Source organism: Oncorhynchus tshawytscha, linkage group LG08 (genome assembly GCF_018296145.1).
Source record: "Oncorhynchus tshawytscha isolate Ot180627B linkage group LG08, Otsh_v2.0, whole genome shotgun sequence".
Classification (NCBI taxonomy): domain Eukaryota; kingdom Metazoa; phylum Chordata; class Actinopteri; order Salmoniformes; family Salmonidae; genus Oncorhynchus; species Oncorhynchus tshawytscha.
The window spans coordinates 31,963,900-31,982,600 of NC_056436.1; the positions used below are offsets into that span (position 1 = coordinate 31,963,900).

The 18,701-nt window shown below is 42.6% G+C and overlaps 2 protein-coding genes across 2 annotated transcripts in view; one reads left to right on the plus strand and one right to left on the minus strand.

Moving 5' to 3' along the window:
* LOC112256625 (TOG array regulator of axonemal microtubules protein 1) overlaps positions 1–10,419 on the plus strand; it is a 39,853-nt gene extending 29,434 nt beyond the window's left edge. Inside the window, exons 13-22 of the mRNA XM_024429992.2 lie at positions 1,693–1,816; positions 2,031–2,136; positions 2,418–2,653; positions 2,836–2,994; positions 3,101–3,227; positions 3,810–3,925; positions 4,341–4,521; positions 8,440–8,659; positions 8,772–8,858; positions 9,177–10,419. Coding sequence (XP_024285760.1) covers positions 1,693–1,816; positions 2,031–2,136; positions 2,418–2,653; positions 2,836–2,994; positions 3,101–3,227; positions 3,810–3,925; positions 4,341–4,521; positions 8,440–8,659; positions 8,772–8,858; positions 9,177–9,436 — 1,616 coding nt within the window. The 3' untranslated portion in view covers positions 9,437–10,419. The remainder of the gene's footprint in view (positions 1–1,692; positions 1,817–2,030; positions 2,137–2,417; positions 2,654–2,835; positions 2,995–3,100; positions 3,228–3,809; positions 3,926–4,340; positions 4,522–8,439; positions 8,660–8,771; positions 8,859–9,176) is intronic.
* A 227-nt stretch (positions 10,420–10,646) lies between these two features.
* On the minus strand, positions 10,647–18,649 carry LOC112256626 (coiled-coil domain-containing protein 28B-like). Its single transcript, XM_042325423.1, has 6 exons — positions 18,431–18,649; positions 16,341–16,641; positions 16,041–16,210; positions 15,724–15,878; positions 12,980–13,002; positions 10,647–12,842 (listed from the first exon to the last, which is right to left on the minus strand). Exons 2-6 carry the CDS (start codon positions 16,577–16,579, stop codon positions 12,788–12,790), a joined length of 642 nt encoding a protein of 213 aa, XP_042181357.1. The 5' UTR covers positions 16,580–16,641; positions 18,431–18,649; the 3' UTR covers positions 10,647–12,787.
* Between the last annotated feature and the right edge of the window lie 52 nt (positions 18,650–18,701).

Consider the following 18,701-nt stretch of genomic DNA (forward strand, 5'->3'; position numbering starts at 1 on the left):
GCTTGTCATCGGCAAGGACTAGGGAGTTTTGTTTTAGGATAAAAATAAATGGAATAGAGCTAAGCACAGGCAAAATCCTACAGGAAAACCTGGTTGTCTGCTTTCCAACAGACACTGGGAGACAAATTCACCTTTCAGCAGGACAATAACCTAAAACACAAGGCCAAATACACACTGGAGTTGCTCACCAAGATGACTTTGAATGAACATGACAATGATCAACAACCAACTTGACAGAGCTTGAAGAACTTTTTAAATATTGTACAATCCAGGTATCAAAAGCTCTTAGAGACTTAACCAGTAAGACAAAGCTGTAATCGCTGCCAATGGTGCTTCTACAAAGTATTTACTCGGGGTGTGAATACTTATGCAACTTAGATATTTCTGTATTTCATTTTCAATAAATGTGCAAACATTTCTAAAAACATGTTTTCACTTTGTCATTATGGGCTATTAAGTGTATAATTCAATTTAATCCATTTTGAATTCAGGCTGTAACACAACAAAAGTGTGGAATAAGTCAAGGGGTGTGAATACTTTCTGAAGGCACTGTAGATATTGCTCTCGAGTGGCGCAGCGGTCTAAGGCGTCACTATAGACCCTGGTTCGATCCCGGGCTGTATTACAACTGGCTGTGAACGGGAGTCAATTGGCCCAGCGTCTTACGGGTTTAGGGGAGGGTTTGACTGGGGTAGGCCGTCATTGTAAATAAGAATTTGTTCTTAACTGACTTGCCTAGTTAAATAAAAGGATTTAAAGTGCATTCGGAAAGTATTCAGACCCCATGACTTTTTCCACATTTTGTTACATTTAAAGCCTTATTCTAAAATTGATTAAATGAAAATAATTCTACACACAATACCCCATAATGACAAGTCAAAAACAGGTTTTTGGAAAATAAAAAACAGATACCTTATTTACATAAGTATTCAGACCCTTTGCTATGAGACTTGAAATTGAGCTCAGGTGCATCCTGTTTCCATTGATCATCCTTGAGATGTTTACCTGCATGTCAAAAACCAAGCCATGAGGTCGAAGGAATTGTCTGTAGAGCTCCAAGACTGGATTGTGTTGAGGCACAGATTTGGGGAAGGGCACCAATACATTTCTGCAGCATTGAAGGTTCCCAAGAAGACAGTGGCCTCCATCTTTCTTAAATGGAAGAAGTTTGGAACCACCATGACTCTTCCTAGAGCTGGCCGCCCAGCCAAACTGAGCAAAGAAGAAAGGCCTTGGTCAGGGAGGTGACCAAGAACCCAATGGTCACTCTGAAAGAGTTCCTCTGTGGAGATTGGAGAACCATCTCTGCAGCACTCCACCAATAAGGCCTTTATGGTAGTGGCCAGACGGAAGCCACTCCTCAGTAAAAGTCACATGACAGCCTGCTTGGAGTTTACCAAAAGGCACCTAGCGTCATACCCAAGAAGACTCGAGGCTGTAATCGCTGCCAAAGGTTCTTCAACAAAGTACTGAGTAAAGGGTCTGAATACCTATGTAAATGTGATATTCAGTTTATATATTTTTTTATTCTTTTACCTGTTTTTAATTTTTCATTATGGGCTGTTGTGTGTAGATTGATGTGGGGTGGGGGGGACTATTTAATCCATTATAGAATAAGACTGTAACATAACAACATGTGGAAAAAGTCCATTATAATTGTGTTGTATTTAATTATGTGGTTGTGTCCTCCAGATGAGTTGTCCCCAGGCACTCCCAGCCAGAAGAGTGACCTGACAGAGCAGCCTGAACTACAGCCGTTCTCTAAACCTGAGCTAGCACTGACACAGAGCTTCAAACTCCTCAACTCAGACGACTGGTGAGCTTTATTCTTCATTTGGATCCCTATTCGCTGACGTTTTAGCAACCGCTAAACCTCCTGGGGTCCAACTGAACCTCAGCGCCAGCGTTTAACCCCATACATAGACATTGTCTAGTCAGACCCAACGTCAAATGTTCATTTATAATTTTTGGATGCCTATAAGCAATGGATTGGATTTTCTCAATTTCTATTTCTAAATGTTTTAATGAAGGGAGAAGAAGATTGAGGGCCTGACCTTTCTCCGTGGTCTGACGCTGTACCATTCAGACGTACTGCGGAACAGGCTGCATGACGTCTGTCTCGCACTCATCCAAGAGGTATGACCACGACTCCTCATTCTTTTAGTCTTAAATAAATGTTAATGTCCAGTCCATTTTCCTGGGGACCCTCATCCAATCTATTTTCTTCCTTCTAATCAAAAGCTCAGCCTCAATCAATTCTGTACAGGGTGGTCCTTGTAGACTCTAGCCGTTTGATGACTGATTTTTCCTACGTCCTGATGAGGAAATGTGACCATTCAAGCCTTTGGTGAGATGGCTGAAGAAAAAATGATCTAGCTGATTCAATATCATTATCATCCGAGTGTATTGCTCCCCAGGTGAGGAACCTTCGGTCGGGTGTGTCCCGTGTTGCTGTTGGGGCGATGGGGGAGCTGTACACCGCACTACAGAAGGGGATGGACCAGGAGCTGGAGGCCACTGCCAAGGCTCTGCTGCAGAAGGCTGGGGAGTCCAATGCCTTCATCAGGCAGGATGTGGACGCAGCGCTGGACAGCATGGTGCAACATTGCACCCCCACCCGCAGCCTCAACGCCCTGCTCACCAGCGGCCTCAGGTCAGTCAGACACTCACTGTCACCAACTAGCACACTCAGCAGTTCAGCAGCAGTCCTTGAAATATATGCTTTGCTTGAAGATATTGAATCTTATCATGCTTGTATCTTATCATTAAATTGGGCCATTAGGCTTTATTTTCTGTGGTGCTTATCACATCCCTGATATTGTCTCTTGTGAACAGTCACCTGAACTCAGTGGTGAGGAAGTGCGCAGGTCATCACATGGTCAAACTGATGGAGAACATTGGCGCTGCCCGCCTCCTATCTGGAGGGAAAGACCTCACCGACCGAATCCTACCTGCCATCATCAAGCTGTCACAAGACTCCTCCCAGGAAGCTAGGTAGGGAGGGAATTTTGTTTAAAACCAATTTATGTCTGTTTTAATGCTAGTAAGTGTGTCTGTTATCAATAGAATAAGTGGCATTATTTGAGGCTGTTCTTCTTAGGTACCAGGGACGCCGGATGCTGCTGTTTCTGTCATTACACCCTGATTTTGATAAGATGTTGGAGAAATATATCCCTGCCAAAGAGCTGGCTCCCATCAGAGACACTGTTTTCATTCTGAAGACTAAGGTACAGAACACCGTCTAACTGAGAAGGTGTGTGTGACTGTTATGAGTAATTCCTGTCGATTTCTGTCTCCCCCTGCTGGGGCTTGCATTTTAAGACGAGGCACTTTTACTTTATGGTCCAATGCAGCCATTCTTATCTCAATATCAAATCATTTCTGGGGAACAATTACTGTGATTTGTTTTCAATTAAAATGGTAAAAAAGAAACAAAAATAGCTTCTTAGTAAAGAGCAATTTCTCAAGCAAGAATTGTGCTAGGACTGTCTGGGAGTGGTCTGAGTGGGAAACTGAAAACTAGCTAGAGAGGTTTGGAACTCTTTTTCTTGTTGGTCTTTTCAATAATTTACGACCAGGCCAAAACTCCATCCCACCAAAACAGACAGTTTTTTTCAAACAGCTCTTACACAAAAAGGACATTATCATAATTTTCACAATTTCACAGTATTATTCCAACATTATAGGGTGGAAATATACTGTATATAAAACACAGGAAAATCATGTTTTTGACTGCACTGGGCCTTTAAGGAAGCAGTGGTTACATGTGTGTGATCCATGAGTTACATGTATGTTAATGTGGTCTGAAGGGCCTGGGAGAGATGCCCCAGGACACCCCGTCAGGCAGGGGCCGGCGTTCCCTCCCTGGCAGTGGCACAGTTAGGGCCTCATCTCTCAACAGGGAACCCCTCAAAGTGGTCAACAGGTGGGCCAACACAACAACACTAACTGAAATGTGTAGCACGTCAGTCTCATCAAGTTTACACCCCTAGTATACTGAACTGTTATGGTTAAAGCCATGGCTAGCTTTGCTGTTTGTCCATGCATTAGCACAGTTTTGTCAATGTACAGTACCAGTCAAAAGTTTGGACACACCTACTCATTCAAGAGTTTTCTTAATATATTTAGATTTGTTTAACACTTTTCTGGTTACTACATGATTCCATTTGTGTTTATTTCATATTTTTGATGTCTTCACAATTATTCTACAATGTAAAAAATACAAAAACCCTTGAATGAGTAGGTGTGTCTAAACTGTTGACTGGTACTGTATGTACAGTGTGTTCATGTGTCAGTGAGAACTCCTCTCCTTGACTTACCTACTGTTTGTGTATCTGCAGGGAGTCTGGGCAGTACAGCGGCAGACCTCAAGCTCACAGCATTGCAGACAAGACGGAGTACATCAAGCAGCTCACAGCTCTGCTGGGTTCAAAGGACTTCAGAGAGCGCATCAAAGGCATCGACCAGCTAGTGGTGGACTGCGAGCACAGCCCCAACATAGTTATCGGCAGCATCTTTCCGGTAACTGACGTCATCTGAACAAAACCAGATATTCTTTAGCCTTATAATATATACTAGTGGTTCGCGGGTCAGATGTTTGTTTGCTCGCAATTGCTAATAACCCAGCCTCAACCGCCCGACTACATGTGAGAATGGGACAATCTGAGGCCCAAACCCGCTAATATGGAAAATGCGCTGTAGGCCACAATCAGAGTCATAGACGTGGAGCTTACAGTTAGGCCCTAAAGCTTAGGCTTACGCACTAATACCAGATAGACTAAAATAATTCAATAAAAATCTCAAAGTACCCTATAGATATAAATTGCTCAACAATTATAGCTACATTTTAAGTTTTTTTTTTTTAAGGCAGGGCTTGACATGAACTTTTTTTACTTGTCCAGAAGATAAAAGATTCTGTAACACCATTTTTACATCATTGTATGATGCAAGGATGCCACTTTACAAAATAAAATGCATTACTATTTATTTTACCACAGAGAATCAGACCAAAATGTAGGGTACACACTGGCTATTAACTGTGCATATTCAAGTCTGTCTCAAAATAGAACATTGCCCCTTGAAAGCTCTCCTGGAGGACGGCTACAATTACAACCAAGTACTTTTTATGTTTTTATAAAATAATTCCCTCCTGGGAGCGAAACTAAGTGCGTCCCGTCATCACTGGGATAATAAATATGGATATGGTTCAAAACAAACTCTGGGATAACAGATTCAAAATTCATGCAACCACTGCACACTTCTTTTTTTTTTAAAGCAATGATGCTGATGCAACAGATCAGACCGTTTATCTCAAAAATGCGTACATAGACCACTGCACCACTCTGGAGGCCCATTGACGATGTTATACCCACAGCAACGATTAAAACATTCCCAAACCAGAAACTGTGGGTTGATGGCAGCATTCGCACGAAAACTGAAAGCGCAAACCACTGCTTTTAACCAGGGCAAGGTGACCAGAAACATGACCGAATACAAACAGTGTAGCTATTCCCTCCGCAAGGCAATCAAACAAGCTAAGTGTCAGTATAGAGACAAAGTAGAGTCGCAATTCAACGGCTCAGACACAAGAGGTATGTGGCAGGGTCTACAGTCAATCACGGATTACAAAAAGAAAACCAGGATGTCTTGCTCCCAGACAGACTAAATAACTTTGTTGCTTGCTTTGAGGACAATACAGTGCCACTGACATGGCCCGCTACCAAAACCTGCGGACTCTCCTTCACTGCAGCCGAAGTGAGTGAAACCTTTAAACGTGTTAACCCTCGCAAGGCTGCAGGCCCAGACGGCATCCCCAGCCGCATCCTCAGAGCATGCGCAGACCAGCTGGCTGGTGTGTTTACAGACATATTCAATCAATCCTTATCCCAGTCTGCTGTTCCCATATGCTTCAAGAGGGACACCATTGTTCCTGTTCCCAAGAAAGCTAAGGTAACTGAGCTAAACGACTACTGCCCCGTAGCACTCACTTCTGTCATCATGAAGTGCTTTGAGAGACTAGTCAAGGACCATATCACCTCCACCCAACCTGACACCCTAGACCCACTCCAATTTGCTTACCGCCCCAATAGGTCCACAGATGACGCAATCGCAACCACTCTGCACACTGCCCTATCCCATCTGGACAAGAGGAAAACCTATGTGAGAATGCTGTTCAAAAATCAAATCAAAATCAAATTTTATTTGTCACATACACATGGTTAGCAGATGTTAATGCGAGTGTAGCGAAATGCTTGTGCTTCTAGTTCCGACAATGCAGTAATAACGAACAAGTAATCTAACTAACAATTCCAAAAAACTACTGTCTTATACACAGTGTAAGGGGATAAAGAATATGTACATAAGGATATATGAATGAGTGATGGTACAGAGCAGCATAGGCAAGATACAGTAGATGATATCGAGTACAGTATATACATATGAGATGAGTATGTAAACCAAGTGGCATAGTTAAAGTGGCTAGTGATACATGTATTACATAAGGATGCAGTCGATGATATAGAGTACAGTATCTACGTATGCATACGAGATGAATAATGTAGGGTAAGTAACATTATATAAGGTCATTGACTACAGCTCAGCATTTAACACCATAGTACCCTCCAAACTCATCATCAAGCTCGAGACCCTGGGTCTCGACCCCGCCCTGTGCAACTGGGTACTGGACTTCCTGACGGACCGTCCCCAGGTGGTGAGGGTAGGTAACAACATCTCCACCCCGCTGATCCTCAACACTGGGGCCCCACAAGGGTGCGTTCTGAGCCCTGTACTCCTGTACTCCCTGTTCACCCACGACTGCGTGGCCATGCACGCCTCCAACTCAATCATCAAGTTTGCAGACGACACTACAGTGGTAGGCTTGATTACCAACAACGACGAGACGGACTACAGGGAGGAGGTGAGGGCCCTCAGAGTGTGGTGTCAGGAAAATAACCTCACACTTAACGTCAACAAAACAAAGGAGATGATTGTGGACTTCAGGAAACAGCAGAGGGAGCACCCCCCTATCCACATCGACGGGACAGTAGTGGAGAGGGTAGTAAGTTTTAAGTTCCTCGGCGTACACATCACAGACAAACTGAATTGGTCCACCCACACAGACAGCGTTGTGAAGAAGGCGCAGCAGCGCCTCTTCAACCTTAGGAGGCTGAAGAAATTTGTCTTGTCACCAAAAGCACTCACAAACTTCTACAGATGCACAATCGAGACCATCCTGTTGGGCTGTATCACCGCCTGGTACGGCAACTGCTCCGCCCACAACCGTAAGGCTCTCTAGAGGCTAGTGAGGTCTGCACAATGCATCACCGGGGGCAAATGACCTGCCCTCCAGGACACCTTCACCACCTGATGTCACAGAAAGGCCATAAAGATCATCAAGGACAACAACCACCCGAGCCACTGCCTGTTCACCCCGCTATCATCCAGAAGGCGAGGTCAGTACAGGTGCATCAAAGCAGGGACTGAGAGACTGAAAAACAGCTTCTATCTCAAGGCCATCAGACTGTTAAACAGCCACCACTAACATTGAGTGCCTGGTGTTTACTCTGACACATTGGTGCGGCTGGCTTCTGGGTTAGGCAGGCATTGTGTCAAGAAGCAGTGCGGCTTGGTTGGGTCGTGTTTCGGAGGATGTATCTTGGCCAGGTTGCAGTTGCAAATGAGAACTTGTTCTCAACTAGCCTACCTGGTTAAATAAAGGTGAAATAAAATGTTTAAAAAATTAAAAATGTATGGCTCTCGACCTTCGCCTCTCCCAAGTCCGTACGGGAGTTGCAGCAATGAGGCAAGACTGTAACTACCAATTGGATACCACAAAAAAGGGATTAAAAGTCAATGAAATACAATTTTAAAAAATTAAAACAATGTGCAGATGGCTCAAATGTTCCAAAATGCAATTAATGAGAAAACATCATTCTCAGTAGCGCACTGCACGAGCTAGTGGTTTCATCTTTTCCGAGATGAAAATATCTGTTAGAATTAAGAAAGAGGGGAGATCTAAAGATACACCAACTAGCATGGGTTACTAATATGACAAGGATAATGACCTTTTTCATGTCCATTCAGACAATTGAAATATATATTCTTTTTTTCTAACATTTTTTTTTGAGGTCAAGCATTCATTTCGAGCCCTGTTTCTCTTTATTCAACCCGTCCGCCACCCACCCGCCTTTCATCCACACAATATTCCATGACCCTAAATCTGCCCGCCTCGCAGATATAACTGCAGAGACTGCAGGTTATGAATCAACCAGTGCTCATTATTATATACCCTAAGCAGCCATTTGCCGAAGTTCTCTGACTATCACAAAGAATACTAGCTATAACTTTTATTGACCAAATATAAACCATGCAAATGCCCCTAGATAAGAGGACCTATGTAAGTAGGTCATAATTGAATCTATAGTAATGCTTCTCTCCCAGGTGTTTGATGCCTTTAAGGCCAGACTGCAGGAGTCCAACAGTAAAGTCAACTTGTTCGCTCTGGAGTCTCTGCAGAAGATCATCACTGTGATGAAGGATAACCTGGCCCAGGTAGTCTACATCCTGGTACCGGCCATCGTGGACAATCACCTCAACTCCAAGAACAACGCAATCTACAGCGCTGCCATTGGAGCCATCCATGCACTCATCCAAAACCTTGGTAGGTGTCTGATGATGTTTGAGATCACATCATCTAGTTTAAGGTTCCATGCGAGGCTGGAACGTAGCTGAGAGGATGACCAGCTCTGACTTGTCCTTTACTTTGTTCACAGATAAAACCCTCCTCCTCCAGCCTTTCTGCAGCAAGGCCCAGTTCCTGAGTGGCAAGGCTAAAGTGGATCTCATAGAGAAGGTTGCAGGTATTTTCACTGAAACAATTTGCTTGAGATAAATCCCCTTAGCAACCTAGGTTATGTAGATGATACTTTGTAAACTTCATTGGATTTTTAACATTTGGATTAGGATCTGAGTTTACAACAGCTGCTAAGCAACAGTGCAATGGCAACTGTCTTTCTGCCTGCCCTCCAAGGAGTCTTTAGCTTCTTACAAGGAGGGAGAAACGGATGTGTCAGTGCCATATGCTCTCAGCATTTCATAAGCTCCTTGTTACGTGTTTGCTCCCCCCACTTCCCTTCCTCCCCCACTTCTCTTCCCTCCTCCTCTGGCCTGTCTTTCAGATCTGGTGACAGAGCTATATCCTCGTAAGCCTCAGGTGGTGGAACAGAAGGCGTTACCCCTGCTGTGGCACCTCCTGGGCACATCCAGCCACAGTGGCACCGTCCACGGCCGGGGTGGGAGCGTGCGGGGGGCCACTTCCAACCTGTGCCAAGCCCTTTACACCCACATGGGGCCTGGGCTGGCAGAGTGCGCCGCCTCCCAGGATGCCAATGTCCACAAGGGCCTCAACGAGTTCCTGAGGACCCTCCCCTCCCCCTGAAGGCCCCTCAGAAATCACAACCTTCAAAACACAACCAAACCCCCCTAGACAGAAGAACAGAAACACTGACCTTACTTGAAGACAGAGATGTTCTGCATTTCTAGTAGTGCCTGCACTTTTTTTTTTACGTTACAGAGTATAGAAAGTCCTTTAAGATGAGAGCCCTTAAATCAACTCTCTTCTCAGCAAGTTAGGGTATTCTTCAATAAAGGAGCACAGACAGCCTTCAGCTGTTGGCATCAGGTCTTATTCTCAACAACCTGCTCTCTTTGCACTTTGAAGAAGTCACTCACGGTCATTATAGTTGTCGTCATGTACATTACATTGGATGTATCGTAATATGGTTGTCGCTGTTTATGAATCTTATTGTACGCAAATTGGAGACAACATTACCAAGAATGTACCATTGAAATGCACAAAAAGGAAACGGGACCGAAATATGTATATTTTTGCTGTTTCATTAAATGTAATATGTGATATTTCTAAGATGTCTTATGCAGTTGTTTTAAAGGTTTGTCAGTGAAGATTAATGATTACAAATGACTTTTGTTTAGCTCAAATGTGTGATTGCACAGTATTAGCCTAATTTGTATGCTGTACAATGTTGCAGTTTGTAAGTCCTATTGGGACAATATGTTGAAGTGGTGTTGTGACGTCTTATGTTTTGTTGTTTTATGACCAAAATGTACGGACAGGGAATCAAAAAATAATAATAATCTTAAAGATGATATATGTATACTGATGCCTAAATCAACTTTGGATAATAAACCAACAATACTGGGTGGGTATAACGTTGAAACCATTTAGCTTTAAACTAACGATTGATACAGAGACAGTGAAGCCCAGGTCTGTGATTCTGTTTCAGTATAGTGCCAGTCTTGAAGTAGCCTTTCACAATTGTGTTTATAAATGATATTGAACATGTTTATTAATGAGAGGAAAGACTGAGATTTATATATACATAAAGTGTTTATTTCTGTAAACTAAGTGCTCCAGTCGGTTTAATTCTTATGCCTAAAAATGAGTGAGAACAACTTCACTGCGAGGAAAACCACTTGCCTGCTTATACTATCATTGTAATGCGTCAGTGTGGTTGACCTTGTTGCCTCGTGTCTTTAACAATCTTGAGGAAGATGGTGCTGTAAGGTAAGTATCTATTTCAATCACTACATGCAAGACTGAGCATCTGAGTCAGTTAAAACCAGACTACTGTCACTGATTTGCTTTTATTTACAAGTAAATAAATACAATTAGTTTTGCAGGGGTTAAATGACAAAGTTAGGGCCCTGTGTTTTGGGCTTTCATGTCACATGACCTAGATTTTAACCTTTATTTTAAGCATTTTCCAGAAATGAGCACCACACCAAAAATGTAAGCAATTCTCTAAGGATGGTGCTGGACCATCTGACATAGAAAGAAAATGGGACCTTTTGTTAAATCTTTTAAAAATCCAGGGGTGTAGTAATTACATCGATTCGTTTTGCAACAAAACCATTTACTCCAAACGGAAAATGCAAACTAAAGTTTCTATTGGACAGGTAGGTACCTCCCCGTTTTATTCCGTTTGGTTCTTAAACAGTAAACTATTTCTGTAATGAATACACCCCTGGTCATGTGACAAAATTGCGCAAAACACGGGGCCTTAATAGCAAAGCAAAAGACAAGATTGTATAAAATGTCAAGTTCCTTGAGAAGGTAGTTCTCATTGACAGATATGTAACAGGGTCCTAGTAGTCAGAAGCTACAGTTCTTATAGGACTCAGGTCCAGGCCATATTGGAAAAAGAGGTAGGCTTGGCAAGGTGAAGTAAAACAAAGGTGTTGTATCTTACACTTCTAATGGACCAAAGAAAGTTACTCTCTGGTCCCATACATACTACATGCAGAACTTTTAAAACCAATGACACATTAATCATCTTAGAAATGAGTATATGATCTAGGGATACTAGTTTGGTTTAGAGTTTAGCAACTTGTATGAAAATCACAGCAAATGGAGAGCAGCTGCCTTGTGAAAATGATGGTTATTGGTTTCTAACATGAAGAGTTTAAACTACTTTGCAAAAATTAAGTCCCAAAATGACCTGACTAGTACAACACTCTTTGGACTCAACCCAAGACATACTGCATAATGTTCTTTGAATGTAGTTTCTTGCAGTGTGTTTGTTTTTGCATGTTTCTACAACATGTTCTCTTCATACACATGCATCAGATGTTCACACACACAATTTCATTTTACATCTACCATTCGTGGATAAGGGTGAATAGCCATGGCCTAAATGTTTGTCCATCCGTTTTACAGCATTGCAGTGGCTGGTTGGGCTGGCTTGTGCTTTGGAGGGTTGCTGCTGCTACTGCTGAGCCTCAAATGCCTGAATATTCTAAGCTAAGGCAGCTCAGTGCCAATGCAGAGCCAGCAAGTTTCATTATATCTTGGTTGAACAATTTCTTGACATAGCTGTGAGAAAATGTCCAGTTTGAGAAACTACAATGACATTTTCAGACTGTAGTAATCAATTTTAGACATTAGCTCACATATTTAAATTTAACCAAAATATACAATTTATATCTCACACTGTTCAAGTACTCTCTTCTGCTTTATAAAGCATAAAATATTTATAAACATTGTATTTCTAACCACCACATCCAGTGTGTCCCTCCTAATCATAATAAATGTTTTGCTAGAAGGTATTAAAATCAGGACGAACATCCCAAGGTGCTGAGCTGACCCACAGTGACTGACAACATGGCCTAACATGTTATTTTTGCTACAGTTGATTATATGGCGGTGTACATATATTTAGCAATCAAAGATATATAATGATGTCCTTCATTTCGGTAAAGACATGATCATATGACAATGAATGAGAAAATGCACAACATCAATGCCTGACATTACAGCAAATGTTCTCCTTTATATTATAAAGTATGTGTCTCTGAAACAGGGAGTTGGATAAAGATGGTGGATATCTTGTCTCCTTTACAGATGTTCACACACACACACACATAACAACAGGATTCATTAGCGTACCCTGCCACTGCACTCTATACAAGTATAAGTTCAAAGCCTATTCTTGAACTTTCGGAATACTCCTTGACAAAAGATGTAGGCTAAAGCACAGTGCAATAACTAAAATAAGCAGAACTTGTGCTATGAATATGGAGTATTTATCGCTAGATCACAGTTGATGTGCTTGACAGTTGACACCTGATTGAATCAATCATATACAAATCATGATCTAACCAGGGGCTTTATATGGCCCAGTTTTGGTGCTAAGGCAGTTGGATCAATATCATGGCAACCTTTCCTTGTCGTCGTGGGAAGATGAGCAATCTGTCATCCTGATCTCCCTTGTCAAGGTCCAGACGTCTTGGGCAGATCCTGGTTTTCAGCCAGGTGTAGTTTTTGTCTGGACACAGGTACATTAAGGATCCAACACAGACACGTTAAGGATTTAAGCTAAATATAGATGATTCAAAGCCAGTGTTTTCCCAGGTGAGCCAGCTGAATCCCAGAGATTATGAGACAACTTCTAGAAAAGGATACATTGAGCTGCTGAGTTCCTCCAGCTGAAGGGGAAATGAAGAACATGATCAGATTATGTAGTCCCACGTTGAGGTAATCAGAGTCAAAATTCATTAGACGGAAGCATAGACGTACACAACAATAGCCTACAGAATGTTAGATCAATACTCAACATCATTTCACCACATCAATCATTGTATCACTGTAAGCCCTAAATAAACCAAAATTATTCAATTAAATTCTTCTAGCTAATCTACACAGTGAAAAGTAATTTCACAGCCCATCTGTTTTGCTGCTACATTATTCTCTGCTGCTATGGCTACAGAGTATTCTTGGCACCCATATCTCTAATGAACTGAAGGGCTTTCACACCACCCTCACACATACCACAGCAATTCCCCCCCAGCACAAATACCACACCACAGGAGTGGATGCTAGAAATCAAACTAACAATTGACACATTTGACATTTTGGGCCGAAGGTCAAATTGTCTCTGGTCTGTCGTTCTCAATGTTTGCTGCCTCTCCACAGCCAACTACTGTGTACCTGGATAGTATGTGAAAAGCATGCATTATTAATTAGCACATCTTTGGACTAGATGTTGTCCAAAAGACAGCAGTGTGCTGGAGGGAAAATATGACTCAAGAGCATCTGCTTAGGATATAAACAATGTATGGGAATAACCATATTCTGCATATTTAAAAACAGCATGTAAATAACCATTGCACTTGACTACAGTGTGGCTCAATATGACCCTACCCACTGGGCACAGATTTCAGGTCAACGTCTAGTTTTGATGTACATTTGATTGAGTTTTCAACTAACGTGAATTCATTGTGAAATCAGCAAAACGTGTCACGTCATTGGATTTAGGTTAAACGTTTGTTGAAAAATAGACTAAATTCCCATGCATTAATGACTTTTTCCCCCAAATCCAATCAGTTTCCACGTTGATTCAACGTCATAACATCACATTTTTTGCTGCTGAAATTGTGTCTAAACAATGTTGATTCAACCTGTTTTAGCCCAATGGATTATGTTCTGGGTAAGGACATACAGTGCCTTGCGAAAGTATTCGGCCACCTTGAACTTTGCGACCTTTTGCCACATTTCAGGCTTCAAACATAAAGATATAAAACTGTATTTTTTTGTGAAGAATCAACAACAAGTGGGACACAATCATGAAGTGGAACGACATTTATTGGATATTTCAAACTTTTTTAACAAATCAAAAACTGAAAAATTGGGCGTGCAAAATTATTCAGCCCCCTTAAGTTAATACTTTGTAGCGCCACCTTTTGCTGCGATTACAGCTGTAAGTCGCTTGGGGTATGTCTCTATCAGTTTTGCACATCGAAAGACTGAACATTTTTCCCATTCCTCCTTGCAAAACAGCTCGAGCTCAGTGAGGTTGGATGGAGAGCATTTGTGAACAGCAGTTTTCAGTTCTTTCCACAGATTCTCGATTGGATTCAGGTCTGGACTTTGACTTGGCCATTCTAACACCTGGATATGTTTATTTTTGAACCATTCCATTGTAGATTTTGCTTTATGTTTTGGATCATTGTCTTGTTGGAAGACAAATCTCCGTCCCAGTCTCAGGTCTTTTGCAGACTCCATCAGGTTTTCTTCCAGAATGGTCCTGTATTTGGCTCCATCCATCTTCCCATCAATTTTAACCATCTTCCCTGTCCCTGCTGAAGAAAAGCAGGCCCAAACCATGATGCTGCCACCACCATGTTTGACAGTGGGGATGGTGTGTTCAGGGTGATGAGCTGTGTTGCTTTTACGCCAAACATAACGTTTTGCATTGTTGCCAAAAAGTTCAATTTTGGTTTCATCTGACCAGAGCACCTTCTTCCACATGTTTGGTGTGTCTCCCAGGTGGCTTGTGGCAAACTTTAAACAACACTTTTTATGGATATCTTTAAGAAATGGCTTTCTTCTTGCCACTCTTCCATAAAGGCCAGATTTGTGCAATATACGACTGATTGTTGTCCTATGGACAGAGTCTCCCACCTCAGCTGTAGATCTCTGCAGTTCATCCAGAGTGATCATGGGCCTATTGGCTGCATCTCTGATCAGTCTTCTCCTTGTATGAGCTGAAAGTTTAGAGGGACGGCCAGGTCTTGGTAGATTTGCAGTGGTCTGATACTCCTTCCATTTCAATATTATCGCTTGCACAGTGCTCCTTGGGATGTTTAAAGCTTGGGAAATCTTTTTGTATCCAAATCCGGCTTTAAACTTCTTCACAACAGTATCTCGGACCTGCCTGGTGTGTTCCTTGTTCTTCATGCTGCTCTCTGCGCTTTTAACGGACCTCTGAGACTATCACAGTGCAGGTGCATTTATACGGAGACTTGATTACACACAGGTGGATTGTATTTATCATCATTAGTCATTTAGGTCAACATTGAATCATTCAGAGATCCTCACTGAACTTCTGGAGAGAGTTTGCTGCACTGAAAGTAAAGGGGCTGAATAAATTTGCACGCCCAATTTTTCAGTTTTTGATTTGTTAAAAAAGTTTGAAATATCCAATAAATGTCGTTCCACTTCATGATTGTGTCCCACTTGTTGTTGATTCTTCACAAAAAAATACAGTTTTATATCTTTATGTTTGAAGCCTGAAATGTGGCAAAAGGTCGCAAAGTTCAAGGGGGCCGAATACTTTCGCAAGGCACTGTAAATGTGGTGAGCTGTGTACTACAGTGTGAGTAAATCATTCATTGAGTACTGTAGAGAGTGTTAAGTTAGGTGCTTACATTGCAGAGCAGGTGCTCCAGGTTGTGGTCAGAGGCACACTTCCTCTTGTCCTCTGACAGCTCCTCCACATGGCTGTCCAGACTGAAGTGTAGCCGTGCAAGCTTCTCCTGCATTTCACGCACATGCTCCAGCTGCTCAAAGGAGCAAACCTTCCCTGAGAGGACACAGCACGCGTCATTCACACCTTTACATATCTGTCGAAGGGACATAACTTCCTACGTGACCATGGTACTATGGCACAATGTCAAACAAATGGCTGCATTTCCACTGCGTAACTGTGTCTCAGTATTCTCTGGGTGGTCCATAATCATCTTACCAAAAGCCTGCAGTTTTCCGGAGTGGAAGTCATTGAGCAGGTTGAGGAGGCCTCCCTCCATCTCCCTCACATCAGACACATCCGTGAGGAAGGAGTGCTGCAGCGGGGAGGACTGGGCAATCTTACTGGGCCCTGCTGGCTGGGGAGCCCTGGCCTTCTCCTTGTGAGGCCTGGTGAAGACAGACCAGACAACAAGAAATAACAGTAAACAGAACCTTTACATTAATCCAACCTCCAATATACATTTTGCCAATCCAACTCATTTGACTCATTAAAGTAGACATTGTGACTGTTACAAACCTTGTGGTCTTTGGTGGAGCTGCTACGACCACACTGAGCACATCTTTGGACTGTCCTACTGCCCCAATGGACCTCTTGAACTTGCCTCTGTTTTTGGGGGAGGGGGGTTGGGGGAGGCCAAGAGAGAAGGTGGCACTCTTACTGGAGGGTAGGACTGAGAGCTTACGGGGGTTGACCGGGGGAGGAGGGGGCTGGGGTAGAGACACCTTGGGGCTCCGCTTCTTACGCTTGTCCTCCATGGCTTGTTAGTGTGAAGTCCTCTGGGTAAGATGAGTGGACCCTGCCTGAGCTTCAGGACGTCCTGTAACAACAATAACGGTAGGAAGTCAGGCGCTAGCACTTCCACTCCCTGACAGGACTGGAGAGGGCTTGGAGGATACACAGGGTCTTAGCTAAGGAAATGCATGTTAAGTATAATGCATAACAGTTTCTCCATTGGTTGTAAGCTAGGAACATGTAAAATCATGACTAAGCCGCCAAAGGGAATGAGTGAACCACCACCCAACAACAGATATTTTACTTGGTAGACCTGCTAAATGTCAAATTGATGGCCTCCTGAGTGGCGCAGTGGTCTAACTGTGCATCGCAGTGCTAGCTGTGCCACTAGAGATTCTGGGTTCGAGTCCAGGCCATGTCGCAGCCAGAGAGACCCATGGGGCAGTGCACAATTTGCCCAGCATTGTCCGGGTTAGGGGAGGGTTTTGCCGGCAGGGCTGTCCATGTCCCATCGCGCAATAGCGACTCCTGTGGCGGGCTGGGCACAGTGCACGCTGACACAGTTGCAAGGTGTATGTGTTTCTTCCAGTGCATTGGTGCAGCTGGCTTCGGGTTAAGTGGGCATTGTGTCAAGAAGCAGTGCGGCTTGCTTGGGTTGTGTTTCGGAGGACGCATGGCTCTCGACCTTTGCCTCTACCGAGTCCATACGGGTGTTGCAGCCATGAAACAAGACTAACTGCCAATTGCACAGCATGAAATTGAGGAGAAAAAGGGGTACAAAAACATATAATAAAGTCAAATTGATGAAATTCTCTAATTTCAAATGGTAGCACTTGCTGTATCTTGAATACTACCAGGCTGCTAAATTGAAGCAGCCTCTTATCACCGACACAAGATCCTCTGGCAAACAACAAAGGGGTTCACTGCAGGAGGATTCATGGCTGGATGGCTGCCGGGGTGAATGTACCCAACCTAATATTCTCAAATATTCATCATTTTGACTAGCTTTGTGAATGTTCAAGGTGAACAAAGTCACACATCCAGGTAATACTACAGGCTTATGGGGAAAAACATCAAATGATGAGGATTCATTTTAGAACATCTGTCCCTATGTAATAAGCCTGTGTGAAACAGTTCCCCTGAGGTATTTTTAGAATGCATCTTGTCCTTGTAATTGGTCTGACAACACATTGCAAACAAGTCTTTCAACTGATGTAGCTGAAAACACGTGGACAATCAATCATATTTGCAAAAATGACAGAAGTTATGTTCACAACTTATATTACTTGGGAGTGATTAGTGAGATCTTGTAGACCTACATTTCACTGTTACCAATACGATTTTTAATTTCAAGAAATCAGAGGAATATATATATATGTGTGCATCCCACAAACACATTGCTTTACATATATTAAAATATATTTAATTTAATGAAAAAGGTTTTTAACCGATGGCTGCACGGGCAAGAGATAATGACAGTGGATTGGACCAGAGACGTGTTAATTCTAGGACGTTGATGCGCACGGTTCTTCTTTTTATAGCCTAGCCCATATAGAACATCTCATATCCGGTTGTTGTATTATAATGGTTAATTCATTATTATTTCATACACTGAAAAATGAAAAGGGATACAGAATAGGCTATAGCCATCCTCATCTGAACTTAAATCAATGGACTACTGTGGTCCAAAGATGGCCACTAACCACACAGTCAACTTGATCCACCACAAAGCTGTGCAATAAATAAATCCACTCGCAATAATGTAAACAAGAAAAAATGAGCGCATTATATAAAACATAGCAATGGCGTATTTGCAGTAAACCAAGTAAATGACATGAACAAATGCGTCTATCAGAAGACAATAGATCACTTACCGAGTGTATTACGCACGAAAAATCTGTCAAACGAACACCGCGTCCCTTTCCCCTGAAGAATGTTTATCATCTCATACACATCTTCTTCATAACGTTTGATTAATTGAAAAAAATAATACGAGTAGTGGACAACAGCCACATAGAAAACGCTAAATAAAATCCCAGACGCGGCAATGGAGCTCACTCACCACAGAGCTATACGTCTTTATCCTGCACTTAAAGGGCCAGACACAACATTTCTTCCACAGGGATATGATCCAATGAGCGGGAA

Bases quoted from the DNA above. Each gene is read 5' to 3' on its own strand.
- LOC112256626 (XM_042325423.1), bottom strand. From the start codon at position 16,579: ATGGAGGACAAGCGTAAGAAGCGGAGCCCCAAGGTGTCTCTACCCCAG. The intron at 16,211-16,340 runs GTTTGTAACAGT...TGTCTTCACCAG, and splicing joins GCTCCACCAAAGACCACAAG to GCCTCACAAGGAGAAGGCCA. The intron at 12,843-12,979 runs GTATCCTTTTCT...ACCTGTGTCCAG, and splicing joins GAGGAACTCAGCAGCTCAAT to ACAAAAACTACACCTGGCTG.